The sequence below is a fragment of the Antedon bifida genome, chromosome 4, assembly GCF_963402885.1.
Source record: "Antedon bifida chromosome 4, ecAntBifi1.1, whole genome shotgun sequence".
Taxonomy (NCBI): domain Eukaryota; kingdom Metazoa; phylum Echinodermata; class Crinoidea; order Comatulida; family Antedonidae; genus Antedon; species Antedon bifida.
This window is the reverse complement of record NC_136229.1, coordinates 33,195,496-33,223,022: the sequence shown is the minus strand read 5'-3', so window position 1 is coordinate 33,223,022 and position 27,527 is coordinate 33,195,496. Positions and strand designations below refer to the sequence as shown.

Here is a 27,527-nt window from a genome sequence, read left to right as displayed (position 1 = left end):
GCGGCAGCAGAGAGAGTGAAAAGATCAAAGGCGACACCGCCCCACGCGTAATAATGGGGCTATTTACTTTGTTTAATGAAGCGTGACTCGACCGTGCACACTTTTGGGTGGCTTACACAATATAAAAATAATAACAAGCTCATATTTAAGCATTTATGGGGAAAAATAAAATCCCTGTACTACTACTTTGCCAGTATTTTTTTTTCAAATTCGGATCGATCCTCAAATTCATTTGCTATGTCATAATTGCCACACATTTTCTTGCCAATTGACCAGTTTATATAAAAAAAAGACTATAAAAATTATTGCAATAATTGCCATAATATTATATGCGCATATATTGTGTTAGCATCATCTACTATCAAAAGCATTTGTCACAAAATAAAAAGGCCATTAAAACATTTTTTTTTTATTGACTATAATAATATGGTGTGAATCATGACAGAAACATGTCACAAAGGGTACAGGAGACGCTCATGAGAGAGTGCCTTGGAATTTCAGTTATGAAACGCCTTGTGTGCCTTATTTATGGTTCTACCACCACATGAGTCTAACCAGGGAAGAGTTAAATTCCTCTTCACTGGTCTAACACATTATTTGTTTTTCAAATGACCAAAAAAAAAACACCACAAAATCATTCAATCACAATTTCTTTATTTTACACATAGATACAAGTTAGTTTTCCTCTAGTTAAATAACATCATAAAACACATTGAAGATTTACATTAATATATGAAAAAAAAAGATTTTAGGTGGTTAGAATGGAGGAGTCATGTGACTAGGATGCAGGAAGTAGTTTATAATGCTCATCATATGACATACATTCATGATGATTGACATCAGTTATGCAAGTGTTAATGTGAACACACGTCAACATTTATGACATGAATTAACTGTATATGGCAGTCATTATATCTCAGCAGTGTGGACACAGCCTAGACATTGAATGTAACAAGGGTTACTATAGGCCACAGTATCTTTTTTTAGCAGGTGTGCGAACACAGCCTACAAATTGAATGTAATCAGGATTTTTCTATAGGCCATTATCATAATATCTTACTTTATTAGTGTGGACACAACCTATAAATTGAATGTAATCATGATTCTCTATAGGCCATAGAATCTTACTTTACCAGTGTGGACACAGCCTATAAATTGAATGTAAATATGATTTTCTATAGGCCATAGTATCTACATTTTCAAATCATTGCTTGACAAGTACAAGTAAGTTATCCACAATTGTTTTTGTAATAATTATAACAATAATAACAAAATATTAAGAAAATCACTGCACAGAATATAAAAAATAAATTGCACTGAAATTTCCATAAAACATCAGTGGAGTCATCTGGTGGGATAATGTGGATATATAATAAACTTGTTCCTGCCTAAAAAATGGCCTAAGCTTGAGACATCTCAGATCATGTAGCTAACCTTATATAAATGAAAACAGAGATTTAAATATTTAATAAAATACAATTATAAATAAATAAAATACAATTATAAATAAATAAATAATAAAATACAATTAGAGACGAAGAAGAACTCAATATTCATACGTAAAAGAGTAAATAGAATTTAAATCTAAGAAAAAACAAGCATTGACATGGAAATATTGCAATTAATTATAATATTATAAACAGACTATAGATTATTTTACTAAATTATAATAACAAATAATCATGTACCGATTGACAACAAAAATATATATTAACAGTATACAACATGTAAAGGCCATTAATATCAAACTAACTCAACAATAAGAATATTTCAATTATCTATACCATATTTGGGTATGATGACATCATCACAACCATGGGAATGTTGACCAATTCATTAATACTTTAGTTCAAGCAATTTACACTTCCCCTCGGAAAAGTCTTTACACAAAATTGTAATTTATACATAAAAGGTAGAATATTTGCCGCCAAATCATCGACACATTTTAATACTAAAGACATGATTTATAATTATAAAAAAAGTAATACAATAGATTCAATAGATTGGTGAGCACCATTAACTTTCATGATTGACATGTTCCAATCCACAAAATCAACACTCTTTCTGTAATCTAGTATTTAGTATACAACTTAAATCATCTGTAATTACTTTGTATTTTACCATAGAGATATTATAGTTCACTATAATATCTCTATGATTTTACCTATGATGTAAGTATTTGTAGTATATGCTAGCATATTTAGATTTGTTTGTCTTTATTGCTAAGGATAAACCATAAGCAAATTCATTAACTGTCCTTAAATTAAAGGTGGAAATCCTGACAAAAATATGCAAGATGCTCTAAATAAGCAAAAAGTTTTAATCAAGTCTTTGGGAATAGAGTTGTAGAGCTGACAGAATTTGAACCGAGCAGAGCTGCGGCATCTTAACACCAAGCTACAATTCTATTACAGCACTGATATTTGCACCTAGTAAATATATTACTGAACTGGAAACATACCATAGTAACTTTTTAAAATGTTACTGAAAGAGTGGTTACTGCAGTAAACTATTTTCTGCAGGTTTTGTCTTCTCACAAAAACATACAATATTATAGTGTGACAAACAAATAAATACTAAATAGATAGTTGTGAGATAGTTGTTTTACTTACATACTTAATTTTTGAATACAAATTAAATGAATTAGTAATGGCTTATGCAATAGTCAACCTCACATCAACACAAACCTCAATCTTCTTCTCTGGCATCAATACAACAGAACTAGAATTCAACTGCAAAAAGTGAATGTTGCTACTACACCAAGGATTAAGATATTATGGGCCAGTGGCCTACATACTGGTGAATAATGTCTTAGGTAACTAACAACTGGAGTATGTTTGACCATCAGCACAAATCCAGAGCTGTATATTGAAAGAGTTACAACAAAAACAATGTATTAACTTTAGAGAATCACGATCTAAACTAAATGTGCACGTGTAAAGCGTGAATGGAGAGCGCAATATTTTGGACACAAAAATGGCTTTTAATCCATTTAATGTCAGAACTCTTTCAATATATGGCTCTACACAAATGGGTATAATACTGCCCTCAATCATCCAAACAACTCACTTACTGGTGACAGAGCCAAATTAATATCAAACACATACATAATTATAACAGATACATGTACTATTCTGGATCTTGTTCACTCTCTCTTTGGGAATTGTGGTTAAACAATATTAGTATCTAAAAAAAAAACAAATAGAAAAAAAAATGTCATAGTGATCATATTGCAAATTATGGAGTGGAGTTGTGGCTTGGTGGTTATGATGCTTGGCTGCCACTCTAAGGGTCCTGGGTTCAAGTCCCGTCACATGTCAGGACCAAATTACAACTCCACTCCCAAAGACTTGTAATAAGACTTTGTTTATGTAGAGCATCAAGTGTATATGTTTGTACTGTGAACCTCTGAGGGTCCCTAATGATCAGCAATTGCTGGATGGATCACCCTCATTAAATATGGTGTAAAAAAAAAAAAAAAAAAAAAAAAAAAAAAAAAAAAAAAAAAAAAAAAAAAAAATTAACTTCCATGTTATGAATCACAATTTGGTTTCTATTAAGAATATTGCAAATGTACGGTTTCATCTATTACACATTTAGAAATATTTACAAATAAGTTAGTTAAATTAAATTATGATTGTCAATCAGACAATGGAATGAAGGATTTAATCAAGCAATTTATATTAGTACTAATTAATATAATTTAAATACAAAAAAATAATGTTGAAAAAAAGACGACATTTTTAAGATTATAAGATGTTATAACATGGTTATAATTGAATATTTTGAAGTTATTTTTTATAACTGAATTATAGAATGTTTCAAATTGCAATACAGTGATATCATTACTATTGATTTCTACCTATAATCTGTATTCTTACTATATTATATTCTTATTTATAAGAGTTTTAAATTTACATCGAAGAGTGGCAGTGGCGATAAATACACATTGAAATTAGAGTAAGTAAGTACAGTTAACAATTACACAATAAACATTCTGATTGTAATAGTAGTAAGCAGTCATCAAGCCTTTCTGATTTAGTGTTCTACTTTTTACCAGTGGTCACTGTGTCATTTGGTGCCTTTCACTGCCTCAACAAGCTACAATTACTGCCACAATTGGCTGCAATCACTACCCCAAATGATAATACAATCACAACCCACATTGGTTACAATTACTACCCCAACTGGTTGAAATCACTACCCCAAATGGTTGCAATCACTACCCCAAATGGTTGCAATCACTACCGCAAATGGTTGCAATCACTACCGCAAATGGTTGCAATCACTACCCCAAATGGTTGCAATCAATACTCCACATTGGCTGCAATTGCTACCCCAACTGGTTGCAATTACTACCCTAACTGGTTACAATTACTGCCCATCCCCAATTTCCTACAATCACTGCCCACAGTACTGTACATACACACACACTCCTATCAAATACTGCCACAGGATTTGAACATTGAATCATTGAATTGTAGACAAGCACTTTAACCTCACAATCACAATACGTATCCACTTTCAAACACTGTGCTGATGAATTTAAAAAAATAAAAAGTTTTGTTGTTAATGCTATTAGTATTAGATATTCTATTGTATTTCTATCATATATTATCCTTTTATGTCTTTTCAATATTGGTGTTTTTTTTTCCTTTTAAGTGCTTGTAAATGTTACACGTCATTGGCCACACTTTGTAACATATTGCTACATTGTTTTTGAATACAGTAAATCAAGTGTAAGTAAGATGCTTTCTTCATCACAACACTTTATATATAACTATATACATGTATGAAGATGAATGATATCACTCAATTTAGTATCTCAAACTAAAGAGTGACATTTTTTAGTAATTCTAAGATAGAATTTATAAACAAGCTCTTCCAAATGATGTCATTAAGTAATTTACGCACTTAATTTAAATGTTATCATTAATAGCCAACTGCAGAGCTGATACTGCATGGAACAGTTACAGACCAAAAAAGTATCTAAAAATTAACCTTAATTTCATCTTACAAATATTTTATATATACATCTCTATTTAAAAAAAGGATTTTCTTCACTTCATAATCTTTGTATTATATTTGATTTACCAATCATATCATAACAACCTCCAATGGATCTGATGCTTTGTTATCACTAGCAAGAAGACATTGAAACCATATGAAGTAGACCTGTACCGGATCCATTCTCTGCTGCTAATTAAGTGCAACAATTAGCAGGGTTTACTTTTTGTTCATCTACATACTGTTTTACGCTGAATGATGGGTCGTTGGCTTTTCTTGTTTTCTTTGAACGAAGGTCTCTGCAAGACAAATTTAATGCTTTTATTATTGTTCACAACAGTTCTAAATATTGGCTTATAACTTTTGAACAAATGATGATAAGAAAAAATCCAGATTATCTTTTTAATTTAGCAGGTCAACACTCTGGCTCTGCACTTCTGGTGGATGAGAAACTAAACCCATGTTATCTTCTAAAATATGTTTAATGAGACATTTTTAAGTGCACTTATAATAATGATAATAATAATAAAATCTTTATTTTTGCAACAGAAAAACTTTGAACTTTTACTAGTAGTAGTCATTCCTAGTAAAGGACTTGAATCCAGGACCTTGAGGTTTAAAAGTATGCCAACCACAAAGTGCCATTACATTTGAACATAGTGACCTAAAATAAACAACTAAATAATGTACATACTTTGCTACTGCTATAAAGGCAAGTTCAACATTCAAACCAGTTTTTGCTGATGTTTCCATAAATGCTATTCCATGGTCCTAAGAAAATAAAAACAAGTAAAAGTAAATTTGTATTTAAAAAAGAGATGACATTTTGAAATAAAACGCTTTTCATTTTAGTAACTTATTGGAGTTAAATAGCCATATCTTTTTCAACAATTCATAAAAATCCGATTCAGTCAATTGTTAAAAATGACACCCTCTACAGTTTGCATTTTAAGACAATTTTGCAGAATGGATTTGATGAGATTAGAAGAATGATTTCAACAACAACTGGTCTATGGCTCTATAATTGTTTCCGATATACCAACTATTATTATCAAATAGCTACATTTCACAAAACGTGCAATACAGTAGTAGTTGTATAAATATTTTGAAAATCAAAAGTTTTGGTTTTAATTAATAAATTTAATATAACGGTAGATATCTCCTGCAATCAATATAAGGCTTTTAGGACAAAGTTATGGAAATGAAAATATAAATTAAAAAGTCACATTACAGAACTGTAAAAATAATCTATAAAACAGGAATATAAATATTAATTTAAATACATTTAGACAGTTTTTAATTGCCTAAATCTTACTTACCCTAGCTAGTTTTTCGCCTTCATCTCGCCTGACTACCCTGTCTGAAGATATATCAGCTTTGTTGCCTAGTAACATGACAACAACATCATCGCTAGCATACTCTTTGATTTCTGCCACCCACGACTGCAAGAAAAAGAAGAAAACAAACCTTTAATTCAATATTGAATTATAACAGAGTGACATATAAACCAAGGCAATCTAACAACAGGATGCTGAGCTCCGGAGATCTTCTTCAAAATCAAAGGTTTTATCTCTGGCTGCGACATGATGACACGGTTGCGGAAAATATGTACATAGATCCTTCACTCACCCGAATATGATCAAACGATTGGCGATTAGCAACATCGTACAGTAAAAGTAGAGCATGTGCATCACGGTAGTATGCATGTGTTACACTGCGAAACCTTTCTTGGCCTGCAGTGTCCCATATCTGTAATGATAAAACACAATTAAAGTCAGTGACATACACAGGTACATCCAATCTAATAATGGACTTTTAAAAGTTGTTTTTGTACTTAAATCACATTTTGAATCAGGACTTTGAAAACAGACGATGCTGAATTGGGGATAGGAGGAGGTGGCTTAGGAGCTTCTAATAGTTACTGTTAATTTTTTTAAATGGTACAAATTAGAAGTAAAAATCCTCTGTTATTCTGACTTTCAATAATAAATCAATTGAATTTTCAACCTGGTTTTGATAACAGTTCATATTCACTGTTCGACAGGCTATTTTTTTTATTATCAAACTCTAAATTGGTCACATTTCCAAATGTTCTGTTAAGTACAGTAGTCCAAAAATATAAATTACCATAGCATTTACAAGACACCTGTTCAAGTGTAAAGTAGACTGTATCTGTGTCTATTAGGCCTACAACTAATTGCCATTGTTATTATTTTAAAATAACAGTGCTTTCAAAGGGGTTTGGCTTTAATGGAAAATAGACACTTTGACCAAAGCAATATTATTATGTAACATTTCATAAAAGAATAATGTATATCTTGTCAGCGTCTTTATATAACTTCACTTCAAAATGGCTTAAAAATATCTTAAAATTAATAAGACTAACAGATATATTTATATTCAAAATAATATGATACAATGCATTTCTTTGAATAAAATGTAAATTATCAGAATACTCAATGGAGCAGTGAAACATGTTTAGTGACATTTAAAAAAGAAACCTCCTTTGAGACTTTAAGTGACATTTTCACTATGAAATATTCCAGCAAAGAGACTATTGAAATTGATACTTCAATAAGTGTGAACTACGACCTTTACAATAAAAAAGATTTTCCATGGAAACTTGTTTTTACAATAAACCTTTTAACTAACAAGTATGAATGTTCAACATTTTTGTCACATCTGCATGTAGACTACTGTAACATAGATACTAGCCTAGTAGTATTTAAATATAAAAAAACGGTACACACCCCTGTACAGACTGTACTTAGAGGATGCTTCTACCATGCTTAATTATTCATGATAAGTTTACTGACATTTTAAATCATAAAAACACCTGCATGAAAACTAATTTACAGTATTTACATACAACACACAAGTTTCTAGCATTTTCAATAATACTTGTGTATGACAGTGGATATTCATCCATAAATAACACGTACTGACATTTTATTAAAAAAAAAAAAAAAATGCAGTGATGTACGTGTAATATATATTATTGCGGTTCTTTGAGTAGTCTCAAATTCCAGTTCCTAAACTGTTATGCCATAATTGTACCATTGACATTTTAGATGTTTCAACTCAATGAATAAGATACAAATTTATAGCAAATTATGAAGTCTCCCAAGATGATGTCGCTACCGTGTTTCTATTTTCTTTGCATGCATTATATACAATAACCATGTTATATACTAGGTTAAAACATCATCACTTAACACAACTACTTAGCATAGAGTAGCTTGCTGACCCTGAACCATACAGTGTTTACATTAAAGCAATCTACCACTATCAGATGAACATGACAATGCACTGAAATATTATACAAATAATGTATGTCTATGAGTGCGATGGTACAATTAATTTCATTCAGTAAAAGATGAAAATCTATTTTTACAAAATGAAGATCAACTTTCTTATACATGAGAATGTAATTTGAGAATTTGATTATGTAATAATCTATCTGCATAAAGGTGGTTTTCTTCAAGTTTTATTCAAGTAGAGGTGACTCAATGTGCAGTGAAATCGGCTATCAATCAAGGGAAAATTCTCAGAAATAAATAAGATTCTGACATATAATCAATCAATATGTATATCTTTATTCTAAAAAAAATCAATAAATCTTTATTTAAAGCAACATGCATACAGTACACCTAAAATTTGTGACGAATTAAATCTGGTTTTAATTGCAATAATTGTAATACTGTAACTAACCTGTAATTTAATCTTGGAGCCATCCACATCAACTATTTTATTCTGTAAAAATTAAAAGAGAATGGTTAACAATAAACAAAACTACAGTACATAACAAATATTACAATAATCATAGATATGGGTGTGATGGTACCTGTAGTAGAACTTGAAGGCCCAGTGTACATCATCAGTATGGGGTTCTTACTGGTCCTCCACATACTGCTGGTAGAGGATATTGTCTCCCGGAGGAGTAGCACCAACATTCAATCATTAATTAATAATATTTTTTTAAATGCATATTGTATTGTATGATATTTCTTTGTCATAATATAAAATATAGTACATTCGATGCCATTGCATAATATCATAATAAATTCTTCATATTTGTTTTATTAATAAATGAATATGAGTGGGTGGTTTGCAAAGTAATCTTTGCATACCTAGTACTGTACTAAACTGTTTATCAATGATTAGCTCAAGCTGTTAGTGGGTGAGCTACACACTTAAACTGATCTAAATCTGGTTATTAATCTCAGCAGAAACAGGACCATAGTTTATTATTTTTGTACAAAGGTTCTTCTACAGTCTGTGATGTGATACATAGACTTTGGACACAATAAAATTGACCAATCATGATACAGTAGACAAACACTAAATGTTGACAGGTCTACTACAAGGGTTCAAAGTTCAATTGATTTCACACTTTCATCAGAATCATTTTAAATTTGAACCTACAAACACAGTAGTAAACTACATACAGTAGAAAGCAGAAGGACAGAGACTAGGATTTCCTCTCAACACACCTTGTTATCACTATCAGTACTGTAGTTCAATTACAACTAAATCATCAATCATATTATTGATTGTATACTAATCCTTCCCTAAAGCTTGGTTCCCACTTGCACGTAATGCAAGAAAGTGAGCGCACCGTTAAAGTGATTCACCAATCACGACGTGATGGATCATCCGAACTGTCGCTTGGGCACACTCACTTTCGTCCATGTGGGAACAACGCTTTACCCTTTCTTGAGTAAGCCTACTGGCTATAGAGTATGGAACTGAACATACACTTAATGAAGATGAATGAATTAAATGAAGTGAACATGCCAGACCATTACACGTTGGTCTTTCTCTTAAACATGTACTTACTATACAGTTAGTCCACAACACGCCTTAATGTTACAACGTGCCTTAAATCTATTTTTAAAGAATATGCACAGCAAACAAATGGATTATATGGACATTATGTCAACATTGCTAAAGCATTGTCAGACAGCGTGGGAGCAACTTCATATAGAAAATGAAAATAAGTGTTCAGCAAACAGAAGGGGTACACCTGTTTTGTCATTTCAACAGTTTTAAAACAAGAGATTTACAAACAGAAGCTAGGACAGCTGATAAAACATTCTGCAAAATTGTATTACCGAGTATACTGTACATCCACCCCATTTTTAGCTCAATAAAGATATGAGAAATTATTGTCATTTCGGTCAAAATAAATGCCTTTTTTGCTAAATTTTTGTGTAAATAATGTTTTCAGGTTTTTTTATTATGTAAACTGTACCATAGCACTCAATCCACAAGCAGAAATTAAAAATTGATTTTATTGCCTAGAATCGTGTGGATTTAACATCATTATCTATCTTGAAATTAGCTTTTTATAAAATAGATTGACTAGATTATTTATACATTACTTGTATTATACAGTACAAACAGTATAATGGAATAATAATGGATTAAATACTTAGATGGCAAAATCTGATTGGATAAAACCAGGTGCTGTGTATGCAAAATGCAAACACTAATGCTGCCAGATAACTTATTTAAAACGAAGGGTTTTTGTTGTTTAAACTTTTCCATTTCCATTGAGTGATTGTCCAACTTTCATAGATCTAATCCTTGGTGTGAATGTGGGCAAGAAGAAACACAAGTTATAAAATTTCTTTTTATCAGGTTATCCATCTATCATTTAGCAACAAACATGAAAGAAAATCCTCGCTCACTTTTTCATCCTTCAATGGATCTAACAACAAGAGGTTTGCAAACACCTACGTATTTTACCAAAGTGTTAGAAACAAATTATTGTTTAATGTACTATAGATTACTAGAAAATGAAATTTGAAACATCAAATCGCAATAATTTCCACCCACACATCATACCATAGTTGAAAAATGAGGGGTGGTCAGGTTGATTCGGAGGACGTTTATCATCAAGAACAAACGAGTAGCACAGTAACAAGCGGTTGTGTACATGACTACAGAATTAGAACCGCAAATGGTCGTACAATGACTTAAAAATAGTAAACTTGAGATCATTTGAGATCATTTTTGTCACACTTTAATGCAGAAAAAACACATTAAAATGTGAACATAACTCTGAGAAAAGAAGTAATTTTTGAGTCAAAACTATGGATACCATAGTTATCAAAATATTAAGCATTTACACAGTAAAAACTAGGGTGCCTACAGTATCATTTTGTTCAGTATTTGGTAAAATACACATTAAAATTAATAAAGAGTTTTAAAATCAATTTCCCAGGGTACTTTTTGTGACGTGTGAAGTTTAAAGATTTCAACTTACTCCCAAAATAGGTTTGTGATACAGTCTCATGGAATATGGATTCATTGTTTTATATTTAAGTCATTTGAAATGATTGATCATCAATGTATGAGTGCATAATTTGAATATTAAGACAATTAGGAAACTAAGCTTTAGCGTGTGATTTGGAATTTCTGCAATCTGGTAAAAATGTTTTTATAGTAGAAGTAGATTTGCTTCTACTATCTCAATCTTATTTTTCAAGATTCTTGAAATTAATAACATTAAAAATCAGATATTTTAAAGCTTTGAATACTAAAACCATCTCCCATTTTTTAGTGGGAGGGACTTTGCTAATTCAGTTCAGTTATCAATCTGGTTAGCAATAGAAATAGTAAGTACAGGGTGCATCTACAAAAAATAAAATGACGAAGTACAGTATTAATAATATCTAGATTTGAGTATTATTGTTTTATTGACTGGTATATCTTTATTCAAAAATGAAAACAACAAATTTACAAAACAAAATTCATAAAATATAGCAGCATTTAGGGACGCATGCGTCCCAAGCTGAATTGCATTTCATGATAACATTAAAATAAGTGATTACAATTTTTTAAAAAAAAGGATCGAAGGGTGCAACTCACAAATACTAAGCTTAAAGGTGTATTGTCCCCCTGAAAAAATAATTCTTGAAAAAAATGATTTTGAATATTCCATTTTAATGTAATATAATAGTTATCCACCTTGACCAAAAATTTGATCGAAAAAAATGTATTTACCTGAAAAAATGTAATTGAAAGCAAAAAATTGTCAAATTGGCTGCCAGCCAATTGATTTTTGGTTGAATTTAATCATTTATTTTGTCATTTTATAAGTGAAAAGATTATTTGTTTTCATTTTCTATGGATGGAAGTGATTAACTTTATTAAAACTACAAAATAACATTCAAAGTCTGATTTTATTAATCTTCATTTTTCATGTTTTTGGGGGACAATACATCTTTAAATAACATTAAATAATTAGCTTAAATAATTTGATTAGATCAATTTAGTCATTACTACAGTATTGCACATTATCTACTTATTTATCTATTTTCATCTCATTAATAATTCTTGGTAGGTTTTTATGATCGAATGCAATCATTTCCATAACAACTATAAACCATATTTTCTCTTTCTTTTCTCCTTTGTAGTATCACCCACCTTTATTGTTCTCATTGTTATATTGCATGCAGTATATTACTATTATCACAATACACACGCATCCATATTTTCAATTGATCATTAAAAACCAACAGTAAATCTTTGATAGATATATAGTCAATCATAAAATGAGACTTGATAGACATTGAATATACTGTGTATTGATTTGATTGATCTGAAATTAGCTTTCTAGAAATAATATCATAATTTAATACTTTTTTATTTGGATAGCTTATGGATGCTTACATTAAGCACTGCAACAAACATCTATTCAACAACACAATTAATTTTTTCAACTTGCTAGCCCAATGTCATTTTGCAAGCTCCAACTAATTGTTTTTGCTTTATAACGTCGAATAAAAAGTTGATTTAAATTAAATTATTTTAAAACAAGATTTAAATATAATTTGTATATATACTGTATATATTCTGCTAAATTTATTCTCCCAAATAACCATTTAAATCAGTGAGTGGTCGTCAACATAAATTGTTACCCAAAATGCAAAGTGCTCTGGAATAAATCATTAATTGAATATTATAAATGAATGGCTATTAATTGGATATTAACTCTAATGGATATTAGTGCACTATTGCAATGAAATAAGACACTGTATCAGTCATTGTGAACGTTCTAAAAGTGTTGCCATTTTTATTAACAAATATCGTGGATAAAATACTGTGCTACAATAGGTGGGGACACCTATCTTTTTAATGTCAACATGAAGTATTTTAAGTTTCTTTCCATCAGCTACTGTACACCAGCCTAATTTCAGTACAGTAATCAACATTAGAAAACACCTTATATTAAAGATATATTGTCCCCCTAAAAAAATATTTTTTTTTAAATTTTTGTTGAATATGTTATTTTAATGTCACATAATAGTTATTCACTTTCACAAAAAATTGGGTCTGAAAAAAATTTATTTACCTGAGAAAAATGTAATTTAAAGCAAAAAATGGTCAAATTGTCTGGAAGACAATGAGTTTTTGGGTAATTTAACTGTTTATTTTGTCTTTTTATAGGTGAAATAATTTTTTTCCCCCGTTTTTTTTCTGATGGAAGTGAACAACTTCATTAAAACTGCAAAATGGCCTTTTCAAAGTCCGATTTTAAAAATCTTTATTTTTCATGATTTTGGGGGACAATACATCTTTAACTATTTTTCCAAACCCACCATTAAATGCAATGGAGACTTCTGAAGCTATCCTCACATCATGTGTGCCATTTATTCCACCATTAAAATGATAATATCATATATTTGTGAAGGTGATCATGCACACCCTTGTTCCTCTGGTGTTGAGGCATTTATTACATACAGCGAAAACAGCACAGGACATGAATTGGCAACCAATGAATAATAATATCAACATTTCTATTTGTACATAATTTTAACATTGTATTCAATCCAGCTACAGATCTACAAATACAGTTCAAATAAATGTTAGATTGTAATTATATCTTGACAAATAAATTTGAATGAATTCTATTTGAGTGAAACAATTTAAGCATTTGATAACCCCCTATTATTCCCTGTCAATCAGCTTGACATAAAGTATGGATAATAATATTTTAGTACTGTGGATTTTTTGTTAATAGAGTTAAATTGTTAGAGTGATAGAGGTACTGTACAGTTTTCAAGAATGGGTCTGTAGGAAAAAGATTTTACATTATGTTGATCTCCAAAATAAGCATAATTTTATCCAAGTTTAAGTTTGGCTTTGATTATACAAGAAGAATATGAGAAGAATAGTGAACACAAATATCATGTTGACAATTAGTAAGAATTATAATTACAGTCTTTGTAAAAGCACTTTAGATATTTCCCTAGAGAAACAATTAGAGATAGCAGCGGTGAACACAAGAGAAGAAAAGGTTTCCCACAATAAACGCCTCGGCTATGAACAAAATTCTCAAGGCTCTTAAACTTTAGTGCGGCAGATATTAACATTTTACAGATTAGCTAATGCAATTCAATGCAATGATTTAGGGCAATAGGAAAGTTGGAAAATTAAAGGTTAATAATAATTGTATTATTTATAGATAGATAATAGATTTCTTCCTAAAAAATAGTATTACATATTACATTATAATAAGTAATATAGTAATCTGTAGTATTCACAATTGTAATATATGTTAATCTGCCAAAATACTCTGTAATTTAAAGGAAAAAAAATCCACTTTCAACAAGTCCATTGTCTATCAGAGAACAGGTTTTTGGTTAAATTTTGATTTTTTGTAAGTGAAATCATCATTTTTTTTTTTTTTTTTAAACGGCATTAATTAAAGTCAACTTTTTTATAATGTACACATACTTACAGTTGTGAAGAAGATATCAGAAAGTAGTAGAAACAGGCAGGAATTGACTACACAATAATGATATGCATGGTGTGTGGGTGTATGCAAGATATTATGCCTGCTGCTGCCACACGTTACTCAATGCAAAAGAACTTGACCAGAACTGTTTATTATTATCGTATCACATTCTGATAAATTGCTATCATTTAGATTTCCTAATGTTTGTTTATTATTCAAGTAGGCGTCTTACAGGCCAACATTAAATGTAACGTTTAATTAAAGGTTTATTCATAAAATAGATCAGAAATCAAAATAAAAGTGTTTTTGTAGTACATCAGTACCTTTATTGCAAACAATGTCATAAAAAATATTGAAAATGAAATAAAGAGTATTTAATGAGTTTAACCTCTACATGGATGTACTGTACCGTAGCTAGAACGAAGGGATAATGTGGTATACAAGTTTAATCTTTGTTCCCACTAAGACGCAACGCAAGTAATTTGACCAATCATGACACGATTGATCATCCATAATCGACTCATTATTGGGTGGGTGGGAAAAAGGCAGTACAATCTTATATAGCTATAATTATAGCTATTCGGACTGAGGCTTTGTGGAAATTAGCCGGATTGGAAGACCTACAGTAAAAGAGTTTTTTTTAGGCTGAGTGGACAAACAACTATCTAAGCCCTCTCTCTGGAGAACATGGGCTATTGTTGGTTTATCCAGGTAAGCTAGGCACGAAATAGACAACAATTTTCAAGATTACTGGGATACTCACCCTAAAATCAATTCCAACGGTGGAGATAAAACTTCCAGCAAGAAAAGCGCCATCTTTGAAGCGAACGAGCAGACACGTCTTACCAACACCGGAATCACCTATCAACATCACCTGTCAAATGACAAATGTCAATCCCATTATTATTTATTACGAAAATGTAATCAATAAAATTAATTACCAGTAAAATAACAATTACTCAACAACACATACAGACTGTACACTCAATATTTGGAGTTCATGGTAAGGATGCAAACAAGCAATATGGGAGCGACGACAGGTCATGAACCCATGCCACTCACATGTTAGCCTGATTCATAACATTTGGCCATGCTAATCTCTCAGTATAGTACATTAGTAGAGATAGTGGAAGAAGAGGATACAAAGCAACCATGAACAGATTAGGTTGAATCCTGTTTGCTTATTCGTGTCAAACAATTTACAGGTAATAGAATCATGAAGCAGTGTTAAATCATATAGTAGTACTGTAAAACAAGAAACTTTCACGCACATTAAACTTTCGCGAATTGAGCGACTGATTGAAATTCGAGGAAGTTTCATGCCACAAATAATTTTTGTAACGTACAGTAGGCCTACAGTATGTAGCTTACATATTAGCATCCTTATAACATAAAGGTCACGCATACACGATCTTGTTACAGTATTTACTTGCACTTTATTTTTCAAATTCGCAAAAATTTCATGTCTCGAAAGTTTCTGGTTTTACAGTAATATGCGTCCTCTTGTTTATCAAAGCAGAATGTTGTGCATTATGGAGAAATGAGTATCAAGTTGTTTTAAATAAAACTAGTAATTTATCTGCTAGGTGTATAGTTACTATACTACAATAAAATATTAATTTAATACAATATTAAGTATCTACACCTACAGCACAGCAGGCCTTGTCTTTTGAGGCGTGGGATTACATAATCCTAAAATTCCCCTGAGGTGTGGTATTTACAGCAGACTTAAGTTTTGGTAAACTTGTATTCTACACACTAAGATACGAACAGAAAATCTAAAGCACCCCTGAATGTGTTAAAGAGTGCAATTTGTAGCACAACATTTACAAGGACCTGGCACAGAGTATCGTAACAATAATTCTTGGCTCTCAAGTTGTAAAAACTTAAATCTAATTGTTTTCATACTGAGCCATGAGTTTAAATGGTTTCAATAAAAGGGTACTCATCATAATCATTTTTTATTGAAATATTTTCATTTTCACTGAGCAAAGAAAGGTCCAACAAGCACATTTACTGCTTTGACTATATTGCTCAATTAACAATTTGTTAATACCTTGTTAAGCTCTGTCTACACTATCAAACTAGTTTGAAAAGTGTGATGTCCCCAAATATGATAGTGATATACCCAAATATGGTAGTGGTATAACATCATCATGTCCATATATGGGCACATCACATTTTTTTATCACATATAGTTTGATTGTGTGTAGACAAAGCTTTACTTAGCATTTGAAATTGTACTAATGAGAAAACCACATACAAAACACCATGTTTTAGTTGATTAATATTCATCTTTACTAGCACATTCTAGGATTTCTAGGAACACTGAAATTCAGTGTTCCTAGAAATCCTAGAATGTGCTAGTAAAGATAAGTACTGTAGATCTGTGAGTTAAGCGTGACTTAAATGTCACGCTAGGCCGTTTCACAGGTGCTGCTAACAACCCACATACGCTTATCCTCCCACAGTTTTTATTCGATATTGTTATGAGATAGAAGAAGGATAATATTAACAACGTGTAATTAAGAAAATAGATTTCCTCAATCTGAAAACAAATCAAGTGTAAAGTTCTACCTCAGGTTTATATGTAACATTGACAATCTGTATACTATCTAGTGGTTGCGGTCACTGTACTGCACTTTGTATCTATTGCTAGTAATAGTATGCACACTAATTACAAACTGGTCAATTACAGCAATGCCTGGCTTGGCTAATTCAGTAATATACCTTAATGTCCTAATTGACTACAGTAACGTAATGTAATTTCACATATTTAATGTATCAATAAAATGTTATTTGTGTGTGGTAAACATAGAATAACTACAGATGGTTTTCAAATTGCTATAAAGGTGCTATACTTAAAATAATATTTATTTATTGTACAAATAATGTGCCAATGTGATCATTACCATGAGATTATTAATGCATAATCACCATCAGTCTCAGACTACTGTACCTGGAATAGGCTACAACAATAAGCTATTGAATAGCCTGCTTAGGTGATACAAAGTGATCATTAGATACAATTTATTGAGTTAAATTGCACTTAGCTTGTAATATGAAAGTTCCTCGACATCATTGATCAAAATGGTTTGGTAGATTAGTACGCATTTAGTACTTGGGGGCATACCACCATTGGTGTATATGTTGTGCGCAATTTGAATGATTTGCGCAATTTGAAATTGCTCCTTCGGATCGAAGTGTATTATTATTATTACAAATTACCGACTTTGGGAATCATAATCAAATGTGCTGATTTAGTAGAAATGCTTAAATTTAATGAGTAAGTCAGTAATAATGCCATGTATTTTGCTGTAAGAATCAATTGAAATGACCAGGAAGATGTAAAATAGTTGAATTATTTTACATCTTTTTGATAATAGTAAGACTATAGGGCCTATACTGCATTACATCTCTAATCCATCATCATAAAATACAGTAGTAGTATAGATGGCATGACGGAATGTTATTAGTATACCATTGACCGTGCACGTATGTAAAGTTTCTATCGTTATGGTCAACTGTTAAAGGTTCACCGCTTGGTTGACCGCTACAATATTGTATATATTTTTGTACACAACGTAACGCAACCTACGCAGCATAAGCAAATACCCTTCCAATAATTGTGTTTGCCCTCGCCTTTGTGAAATCAAACCTGCTTATTGCGTGTCAATGTTAGCATGTCGTAGACTTTGAGTACGCGCTGTACTATGTTTTCCAGTACGTGTTCTTTTGCCTTGCGTTGCTGTGTGAAATCAAACTGATTTGATTTCCCCTGGCGATGTTTGCAGCACTGTTGCGTTGTCGGTTCCCACTTGTGATTAATACGCAATACGGTACTTTGCGTCGATACGTCGCGTCTATACGCCGCTGCGCTACATTGCGTTCTTGTGGGAACCACGCTTAAGCCATACCGTACCGATAGAATGTATTAAATTACACACAGGGTTGACCGTGCCGATAGCCGATATATTATTATTAAATATTATTATTTATTATCCAAATTGTTAATAGATAATCATTCATTAGTGTAAAATCTCGCACTTTATTGATGATTGTACTTTGCAGTGAAGTTAATTGTTATTAGAGCGACACCAAGGACAACACTATGTTTTTTTAGGCCCATTGAACAACAAAAACCACCTGTCGACCTGCACCGACCTCCAGCATCAGCAGTCACCACCTGATGTTGTTTTGACTGGCATCATCATCTCATTTTTTTGTAGCTAACTTACCTTACATGAGAAATCGTAAAATTCTCCTCCGATGGAGCCACTACGCACGACTCCGTTACTTGTGGACGACATAACATTAAATACCAACCAAATGATAAAATTCTCACATAAACAAGCAAAAAATACTGAAATTACGGTCAAATTCAATGCAACATATTGATATTCCAGAAATAAGCCCCTGAATTTCCAAGAGATTCTGCTCATTTAGCGCCACCTATAGTTTCAAAATATTACGTCGTCAATGTAAAACTCATGTTGGCGCCAGATTCGTACAGCTGAAGACTTTTAAAATAATGTTTATGGTGTACTGTACATTAGTGAACTTTAACCATGCCATTAAAATCCATTCTTTTTAAATCCAAATACGTCCACAATAATTTAATACTGATGGCGTGCAGCTAGATTGCTATGGAACCACAATCTTTTAGTAAAATACAGTAATCGAAATTGAATGTCAAAGTCTAAATTACTTTTGCTTTTGAACTAAATACACAACTCTCCTTTTTCCTTCCTATTTGGGATGGCCTAATATTGTCTGTAATACAAAGAAAAAGTAGGAAAACTGAATAGAAAAGATTGTAATCTTATGCACGTCAATGAACAAAGAGGTCGAGGGTCAATGAACAAAGAGGTCGAGGGTCAATGAACAAAGAGGTCGAGGATCAATGACATTTTTGTATGAGGAACAAACAAAGGATGCGACTTATTAAGATTGACATCGCGTTATAAGATCATTGGTACAAGAACCATTGTACCCGCAAAGCTCTGGTTTAATATTATGTATCCTATAAATTTTCTCTAATACTGCAGTATTTTCAAATCCAGCTTTTCAAAACCTGTGGTCTGTATTTATACAGTACAGAATGCAAGGTCTGCACCATACATCCACTCCACACCACCAGTTCACTGAAGTTTCCACTCCACCCCACTCACACCACCAGTTCACTGAAGTTTCCATTCCACACCACTCACCAACAGTTCATCTAAGTCATCGCTTAGTTATTAGAAGGGCATTTTCTTACGTTGCATCGCTAGTGGGAACCAAGCTTTAGTCATAATAAAGTAACACAGTGAATAAAGACAACAATTGTTCAGTAGACACAAATACAGGCTTTTAATTCTACATTAAGTGCATTGTCAGGTGAACACCCGATTCATTCTCCATCGTATTATTTGTCATAAATGCTCATTTTAACAATTGTTCTAATATCAATGATGTGCAAGATAAAGCAGTGTGAACGACGACGTTGCCTGGCAAAATGTATCGCTATGGAAACCCCATACATATTCCTCCAAGAAATAATATTAGATAATATAACAAGTTTTAAAAACATTTACTAAAACAAACAAGAAAAACATTTATTATAAGATGGTCCCATAATATTCTGAATAACTTAGAAATATATATCGAGTTGCGCAAGAATAAATAAACGATATAAAATACCAGCGATACACAACTTACTAACCTCAAGAGGGTGGTATACATTGTAACTACATAGTCACATACCAGCCGTAAGAGGGCAGTATACATATTCTAACTGTCAAGGCTATGATTATGATAAAAATGTTATTATTAAACATTACTGTAAACTAGTCAACAAAAATGTTGCGGAATCAATTATTAAGGAATGTTTATACTCTTTCAATCTTGATTGTCTAAAGTTTGGTCAATTTCTTTTTTTTTTCATTTGATTGTCTCTTTTCAAATCCTAAACATTTACAATAATTATGTCATATAAATTAGCAGCCATGTCATTCATGACATCATAATATTCACATCACGACCTATCATCAAGTTCATTGAAGCCTGATCACATACAAACTAATTTTTCAAACCATTTATCAAATTCTTATAGAAATTGTCAGTCACAAATAAAGCCAATAATTTTAAGTTCATGATACCGTATTCATAATGGAAAAAGTGTCAAATACAGACATTTTTTTCACCAGTTTTTACAAAAATCAACAACCTACCTCTATGCCTAGCCTATTATACTAAATCTAATGTAAGCAAACATCTTATATTTTTCCCACATACCAATGAAAAAAAAAATTAATAAAACAAAATCAGCTTGTTATTCTATTTGAAAGTTTGTTGGCTTTACTTGCAGTCTATCCTCCCTTTTCACGATTACTGCAGAAATTAAGCAGTTAACACCAAGTTGCTGCAGTAATACAACTCTAGCTGCTGCAGTAATACAACTCTAGCTGCTGCAGTAATACAACTCTAGCTGCTGCAGTAATACAACTCTAGCTGCTGCAGTAATACAACTCTAGCTGCTGCAGTAATACAACTCTAGCTGCTGCAGTCACATTACTGCAGTTGATGCAGCAATAACTCTTATAGTGTGTTCCTGTTTATTGTACATCAAATGTTGAAGCTATTTACTCTTAATAAACTGAATTCATTTATTTACTGCAGCAAACTACATATGTACTGCAGTAGAAGCTATCAACATTGGAATGCAACACTGCGGATATCATCATTAGACGTTGGGTGAATTGGTTCACCATATATTCTCCTAATTTGGGCGTTTACTCATTTTTCAATTATCATTAACATTCAGTCATTTCACAAATAATTCTATTTTAGGAACTACAGTGCATTGTGAACCTTGCTGGGTGATACCAGTCGTAGCGGGGGCTGCTGTGCATTCACTGATCAGCAAAACCTTCAATGTAAGGTTGAATTTCCTGGCAACTGCACACTGATAGCGTTACAAGACAATCACAGACATCTTCATTCAGTATCTTCTTTTATTTGTAGTTCTGGCAATTCTTGTTTGGGTCCATTAGGCTAAAAAAAAATAAAAAATTCAGTTAATGAGTGAAATGAGAATGAAATAATAAAATATGTGAAGAACAAAGAAAGAAATACAGTCATGCAAAAAAACACAAGTTGCAATTAGCCTGTCTTTTTACAACACAAGTAGGTTGTCCAATCACAATCGCTACATCATTTAGACTCTTGACTGTGATTGGTCAAATTACTTTGTTGCACCAGTCAGATCTGGTCAACAACAAGAAATTCTTTGGTGTTGCAATAAAAACTGAAATGTTACAGTGTCAATTTGCCTTACTTTGTCTGGTTCAAATTATTTTTACAATACAAAATTCAGCCACGTGCTGCTATGTATGTCTGTATGTGAACGTAAATAACAAATATAGATATAAGTCAACTCTCCCAATACCGAACTCTTTGACAATCCAGATACTCTCACAAAACTAGACTTTCTTAAGTCCAAAAACAGTCCCAAATTCATTTTTATCATTCAAAACACATTTCGTATACCAGACTAGACATATTTGGCCAGCTCAAAGGTGTCCAAGTATTGGGAGAGTTGTTTGGATATATTTTAAACAATAGTAAAACCACAATCAGCCCCCACTGTATCTTTTTTTTTTTTTAAAGACTAAATATAAACAAACTATTGAAATAAGATGAAAATGAATGACATTCAACTATCCCAAAACCAAAGCTGAACTTTCCAAACATTTTTGAACTTTGACAAATGCCAGATTTCTGGATTTATGTTAAGTTTTTGTGATTCTGATTTCGGGAAAGTTGATTGTACAGTTTACACACTAAAAAGTAACAAGACAACAAATACAAGCTAGGACAAGAACAAAGCAAGTGTGAACACAGTTTAAGCAGGCTCTATTGTTTAGGTTAAGAACTGTTTATTTACCTGAATTTACCCACTACATGCAAACTAATTAGCTGCTGGCTGTAAACCCAAAATAAAAACAAAATCTTAATGAAACTAATTTGGTTATCTTATTACATTTAAATTTATTCTTCATTTATGTTCTAAACATGGGGTACTTTAAAAAAGTTTAAAGTTATTTTTTAGTAAAATTCTTTTACTAAAAGCAACGAACAATGTAGCGGACTTAAAAACAAGTCGTTAATAAAATTATGCATTTATTTGATGCCACTTTTAGGTAAGTCTACAGGGTACTACATACAAATGGATTAGAACCCTAAATGTAGTTAATGTTACACACACCACACACACTTAGATTTGTGATCTAAAGGGTCAAGAGGATTAACTAACTAAACGATAGGAGTTTTCTAAATTTACAATATGTTAATGAGCTTATGAATATGCAGAATGATGTGACGTTGACATTAAAATACCAAAGAGGTTTTCAAGGTTACCATGCTAATGAACCTACTAGTTTGACGAGCTCATTAACATATTAATCAGATTTACTACGCAACTCATTAACATATTAACGAGTTCAGTACGTATCTCATTAACATATTAATTAGTACATATCTCATTAACATATTAATTAGTACGTATCTCATTAACATATTAATTAGTACGTATCTCATTTCCATATCAATTAGTACATATCTCATTAACATATTAATTAGTACATATCTCATTAACATATTAATTAGTATGTATCTCATTAACATATTAGCTAACCTCATCCGAGGCTGGTTTGTCATCCTCCTGCTTGTCCTCTGAAGCAGCTAAGTAGCAGAGAGAAAAACAAATATGATATGAGCACAACATAGAGTGAGTTATGTGTACACATGCTAAAGATGCAAGTAACTGACTAGCTTTTCCAATTATAGACAACTGCCATTTGTAACAACCAACAAAATTGGTAACAGGTCTACATCATTGTTCTTTGAAATAATTGTTTACAAAGTTTGGCATTTAAAAACAGTTTGTGGAGAAAATTGTTTATTAAATTGTTTATTAAGTAATAGGGAAAGTACAGGAAGCTGTGATTCCTCATTGATTCAATATGGGGAATTTTTCACAAAATTTAGAAGAGATATGTCTAAATCTAACTCTGGCCTTAAGTGGTCTTTAATTGGAGACAGACAAGCAGATTCAATATGTCAGAATAATGGTAGCAACATGTATTATAACACACTTATGTATCCTTGTAACTTGATTCGTTGATTTTGTATCACATGCTGTGCATTAGTTGCTATAACGATGGGGATACTGCAGGGTCAGCTTAATTTTTGTGGCATACATTTGAGAAATTTGTGCAATGCCGGTTACTGTTCGAAAATCAATCTTTAGTGTCTATAGCTGTCTGGACCAAAGTCCAGGATAACTGTCTATATACCCTGGGACCAAAGTCCAGGATAGCTATCTATATACACTGGGACCAAAGTTTAGATGATGCCTTTTTAATGGCTTATCTTTTGCCATTGTATCAAGATGGAAGCAGCGCCCGGGTTAATTGAATACAAGTTTAGATGATGCCTTTTAATGGCTTATCTTTTGCCTTTGTATCAAGATGGAAGCAGCGCCCAGGTTAATTGAATACAAGTTTAGATGATGCCTTTTAATGGCTTATCTTTTGCCATTGTATCAAGATGGAAGCAGTGCCCGGGTTAATTGAATACAAGTTTACTTTAGAACAGTAAGTGTGTCATAATACAAATAATGAATGTTTTGTATTCATTGAATAATGGCCAGAATATTTATCTTGTAAACATTCATTATTTGTGTACCATTGAAGGTGTGATTTACTAAAGCTCTGTCTACACTATCAAACTATATGTGACAAAAAAATGTGATGATGATGTCATATCACTACCATATTTAGGCATATCATCACTGTATTTGGACAGTTTGATAGTGCAGACAGAGCTTAAGACAAGAGAAGGTGTGATGTACAAATGTGTAGGTAAGTGAAATAGTAATGTTAAATAGCAAGTTTGTGTTACTGGACATACAGATGGTGTAACAGAGAGCTGAACTACATATAATGAGTCACCAGATATGTGTGCTTCTATTAATTGTGTTATTACAGATAATGTGAACTGTATTGATGAGTGTAAATGCAATACCATACAAATTCTATTACACAGAATGTACATACCTTCTGATTTTTCTTGCCTGCAAAATAAAAAAAAATTGAATTTTTATTTTAAATAAACATGGAAAGATTGTTAATTTGGACAAACTCGAGAATAAAAGGAGGTAGTTTTCTTACAAGCAGGGGTGTGATGAGTAGCTAATTTAGCCTAAGATTCTTCCACCCTATCTGAAGGCTAGCCTCAAGTTATTAGCCCTCTGTTCCTACAGGACTCATAAAAATGTGTAGTGAAAGCATATGGGTAGTCTAACCCCTCCCATCTTGTGTTTTATATATATACAAAACCACACTGGTGATATGTTGTGTCAACTTACGCAGGGTAATCTTTGACCTCGTCCACAGTGATGTCTGGATTCTCCTCAGTATCTCCCTCAATACTGACATCAATCCCGCTCTTTGCTAAAAGTTGGTTGACTTCTTCTACCAATTCTACAAAACAAACACCTAGAACTTTAAAATCAAGTACTTAATGTCCATTTATCAACTGACCAAACCTGAGTTTTTTTGTGAAAAGGTTGGGAGAGATTGAAGCTTACAATCTTCTCTCTTACAGGGCAAGTTATTGACAAGGTATTCAACAAGTGCATATTCTAACATCAACTATGATAGAATCTAGATAAAAGGTCTTGAAATCCCCTTTGTTTTTTATATCAAATGTATGCCTTAAGCTCCTTAAGTTGCTGAATTTTAGCCAAGCAACTTGAACCCTTAGACTACTGAAGATAGTAGAATGACACCTGCAAATAGCATGCTGTAAAAGGTGGCATGCTATAACCAAGATCATGCCGACGTTTCATAGGTTTCCAATCAATTTACAATCATTCATTCTATAAAATATATATACATATTGTTTTTTGATGTTTTCTTGTCTGTATGTATTTTCTTGTTTTTTCATTTTTAATGAGTCATACTTAATGATAATTGTACTAGGCCCAACCACTCACTTTTCAGTCATTATGGATTGGACCCCATTGGAAATAAGTTTACTTTTTTGTCGACTTAATGGGTTATCCAGATATTCTTTTTATACATTGTATATTTTAACTTTTTATGTATGAATATCGAATAAAATCAATCAATCAATCAATATATCATGTCGCCTAAAACATAGGCTTGGTAGCTTTGTCTGGAAAGTAAGTCAAATCTTAAGTTCCCTGGTATTCTTTCAGGTACTATCAAGTCAATGGTGTATATAAAGTGGGTGATAAGTGTGCTCATGCAAACCTCTTTGTTTAATTTATTGTCTGTTTACATTTTTTTAGGAAGAGCTTCTGTTCCTAACACAACAATGTAACATCTTGTGGTAACCACCAGATTCAAATGCAATGTGTAAATTATAAGTGTACCATCCATGCAGTTATTCACAATATGGTGAATTGTGTGTGAACACAAGTTGTAGTGCAGCTCATACCATTCATATAAATTCAAGACAAGTGAATTGTGTGTGAACACACATGTAGTAGTGAAACCTAATATTAGTATAAATTAGATACTTGCAGTGGATCATGTGAACATATGTATTGCCTATACTGGGTCAAACAATTGAACTATGTGTAAACAAACATATAGTAGTAAAACCTCATATTAGTGGTTCATGTGAACACATGTATTACTTTGGCCAAACAATTGAATGTGTGTGAACACAAGTAATATGCAAGAACTCAATGCCAGATTGTGTGAAAACAAGTACATTAGACCACTTGAACCAAGACAATGAATTGTGTGTGAAACCATGGTGAAACAAGTAATCATTTTGCAAGAACATCATACAAAATGTGTGTGTAAACAGGACTATAATCACTATATGCAATACCAGTTCTTTAGATAGAAAATCTGAGAGACAGTCATAAACCTATACAATTATATAACATCCTTGTGAAGATACAAATAGTCTTGCCTCAACGGTTTTCATACAAAAGTATTACACATGCAACATTAATAGTAAAAAGGGTTTAATTCAGTTACATAATGTACATTATTAGTAAAATCAAGACCATGCATATTGTTGTTGGATGAATACATCAGTTTCTTGTTAGTTAGGTACATATACATGGGTTAAAAATGACATCAGAAATTAACACAGATGGAAACTGTAATTATGTTAGTCCATGAGTTGCACACTTAGCTGGATTAACAATAAATGCTATATTCAAAGAAATAAAACGGATCAATCCCATTATATTTCAAGGGGTGTTCATCACACTTGGAATATAGCATTTATTATTTTATCCAGGTAAGTAGTTATCAGGCAATTGTGTGGATGAAAAGGTTGAAGCTTGTAGAATTGGAAAGAGTAGTGAATGAGGAGGAATGTTAGCATTTCACCTAGAGGATCTACATCGTCTGCATTCGTTTCACCATCAGTTAATTTATTCTTTTCGAGCAACTTTGCTACCTCGTTTATATAATCTGTAGAAAGAAAATGTTGGAGGAAAGAGAAACACATGAATGATGCATTTCAAGCAAGGGCAGCAGATGATGACACTGCTTTTGATTTTAGGTAATGTGTGGACGAAGCAACGTTGTGAAATGAAACATTAATTAATGCATCTGTAATACATGGTTTCTTCATTTATTATTTCTTGTTTAAATGTTTTCAGTGTGGAAGAAGAAAAGGGAAGCGTATATGAGTCCATCTTCACAGGTTGTAATGTGCCAGCAAAAATAAGGTGCTT

General features: G+C 32.0%; 2 protein-coding genes across 6 annotated transcripts in view; both read right to left on the bottom strand.

Moving 5' to 3' along the window:
• Nucleotides 1-3,580: 3,580 nt before the first annotated feature.
• Nucleotides 3,581-19,175, bottom strand: LOC144839666 (ras-related protein Rab-26-like). The gene is made up of 7 exons (XM_078695121.1): nucleotides 18,994-19,175; nucleotides 15,519-15,629; nucleotides 8,719-8,760; nucleotides 6,637-6,756; nucleotides 6,327-6,449; nucleotides 5,702-5,778; nucleotides 3,581-5,306 (listed from the first exon to the last, which is right to left on the bottom strand). Exons 1-7 carry the CDS (start codon nucleotides 19,063-19,065, stop codon nucleotides 5,204-5,206), a joined length of 648 nt encoding a protein of 215 aa, XP_078551247.1. The 5' UTR covers nucleotides 19,066-19,175; the 3' UTR covers nucleotides 3,581-5,203.
• Nucleotides 19,176-20,080: 905 nt separating this feature from the next.
• LOC144841247 (lethal(2) giant larvae protein homolog 1-like) overlaps nucleotides 20,081-27,527 on the bottom strand; it is a 32,456-nt gene continuing 25,009 nt past the window's right edge. For 2 of the 5 annotated variants that reach the window (XM_078697505.1, XM_078697506.1), the window contains exons 21-25: nucleotides 27,178-27,261; nucleotides 25,167-25,281; nucleotides 24,856-24,872; nucleotides 23,433-23,479; nucleotides 20,081-21,790 (exon numbers count right to left, since the gene is read on the bottom strand). In XM_078697505.1, coding sequence (XP_078553631.1) covers nucleotides 21,734-21,790; nucleotides 23,433-23,479; nucleotides 24,856-24,872; nucleotides 25,167-25,281; nucleotides 27,178-27,261 — 320 coding nt within the window. In that variant the 3' untranslated portion in view covers nucleotides 20,081-21,733. Of the gene's footprint in view, nucleotides 21,791-22,682; nucleotides 22,722-23,432; nucleotides 23,480-24,855; nucleotides 24,873-25,166; nucleotides 25,282-27,177; nucleotides 27,262-27,527 lie in introns of all 5 variants that reach the window. The other 3 variants (XM_078697507.1, XM_078697509.1, XM_078697508.1) reach the window with 3 other exon arrangements.

What these genes read in the sequence shown, in the direction of transcription:
- LOC144839666 (XM_078695121.1), bottom strand. Translation starts at nt 19,065, where the DNA reads ATGTCGTCCACAAGTAACGGAGTCGTGCGTAGTGGCTCCATCGGAGGA. An exon ending in TTTACGATTTCTCATGTAAG is followed by an intron (nt 15,630 to 18,993) that starts GTAAGTTAGCTA and finishes GTCATTTGACAG; the next exon opens with GTGATGTTGATAGGTGATTC. An exon ending in AAGGCGAAAAACTAGCTAGG is followed by an intron (nt 5,779 to 6,326) that starts GTAAGTAAGATT and finishes TTATTTTCTTAG; the next exon opens with GACCATGGAATAGCATTTAT.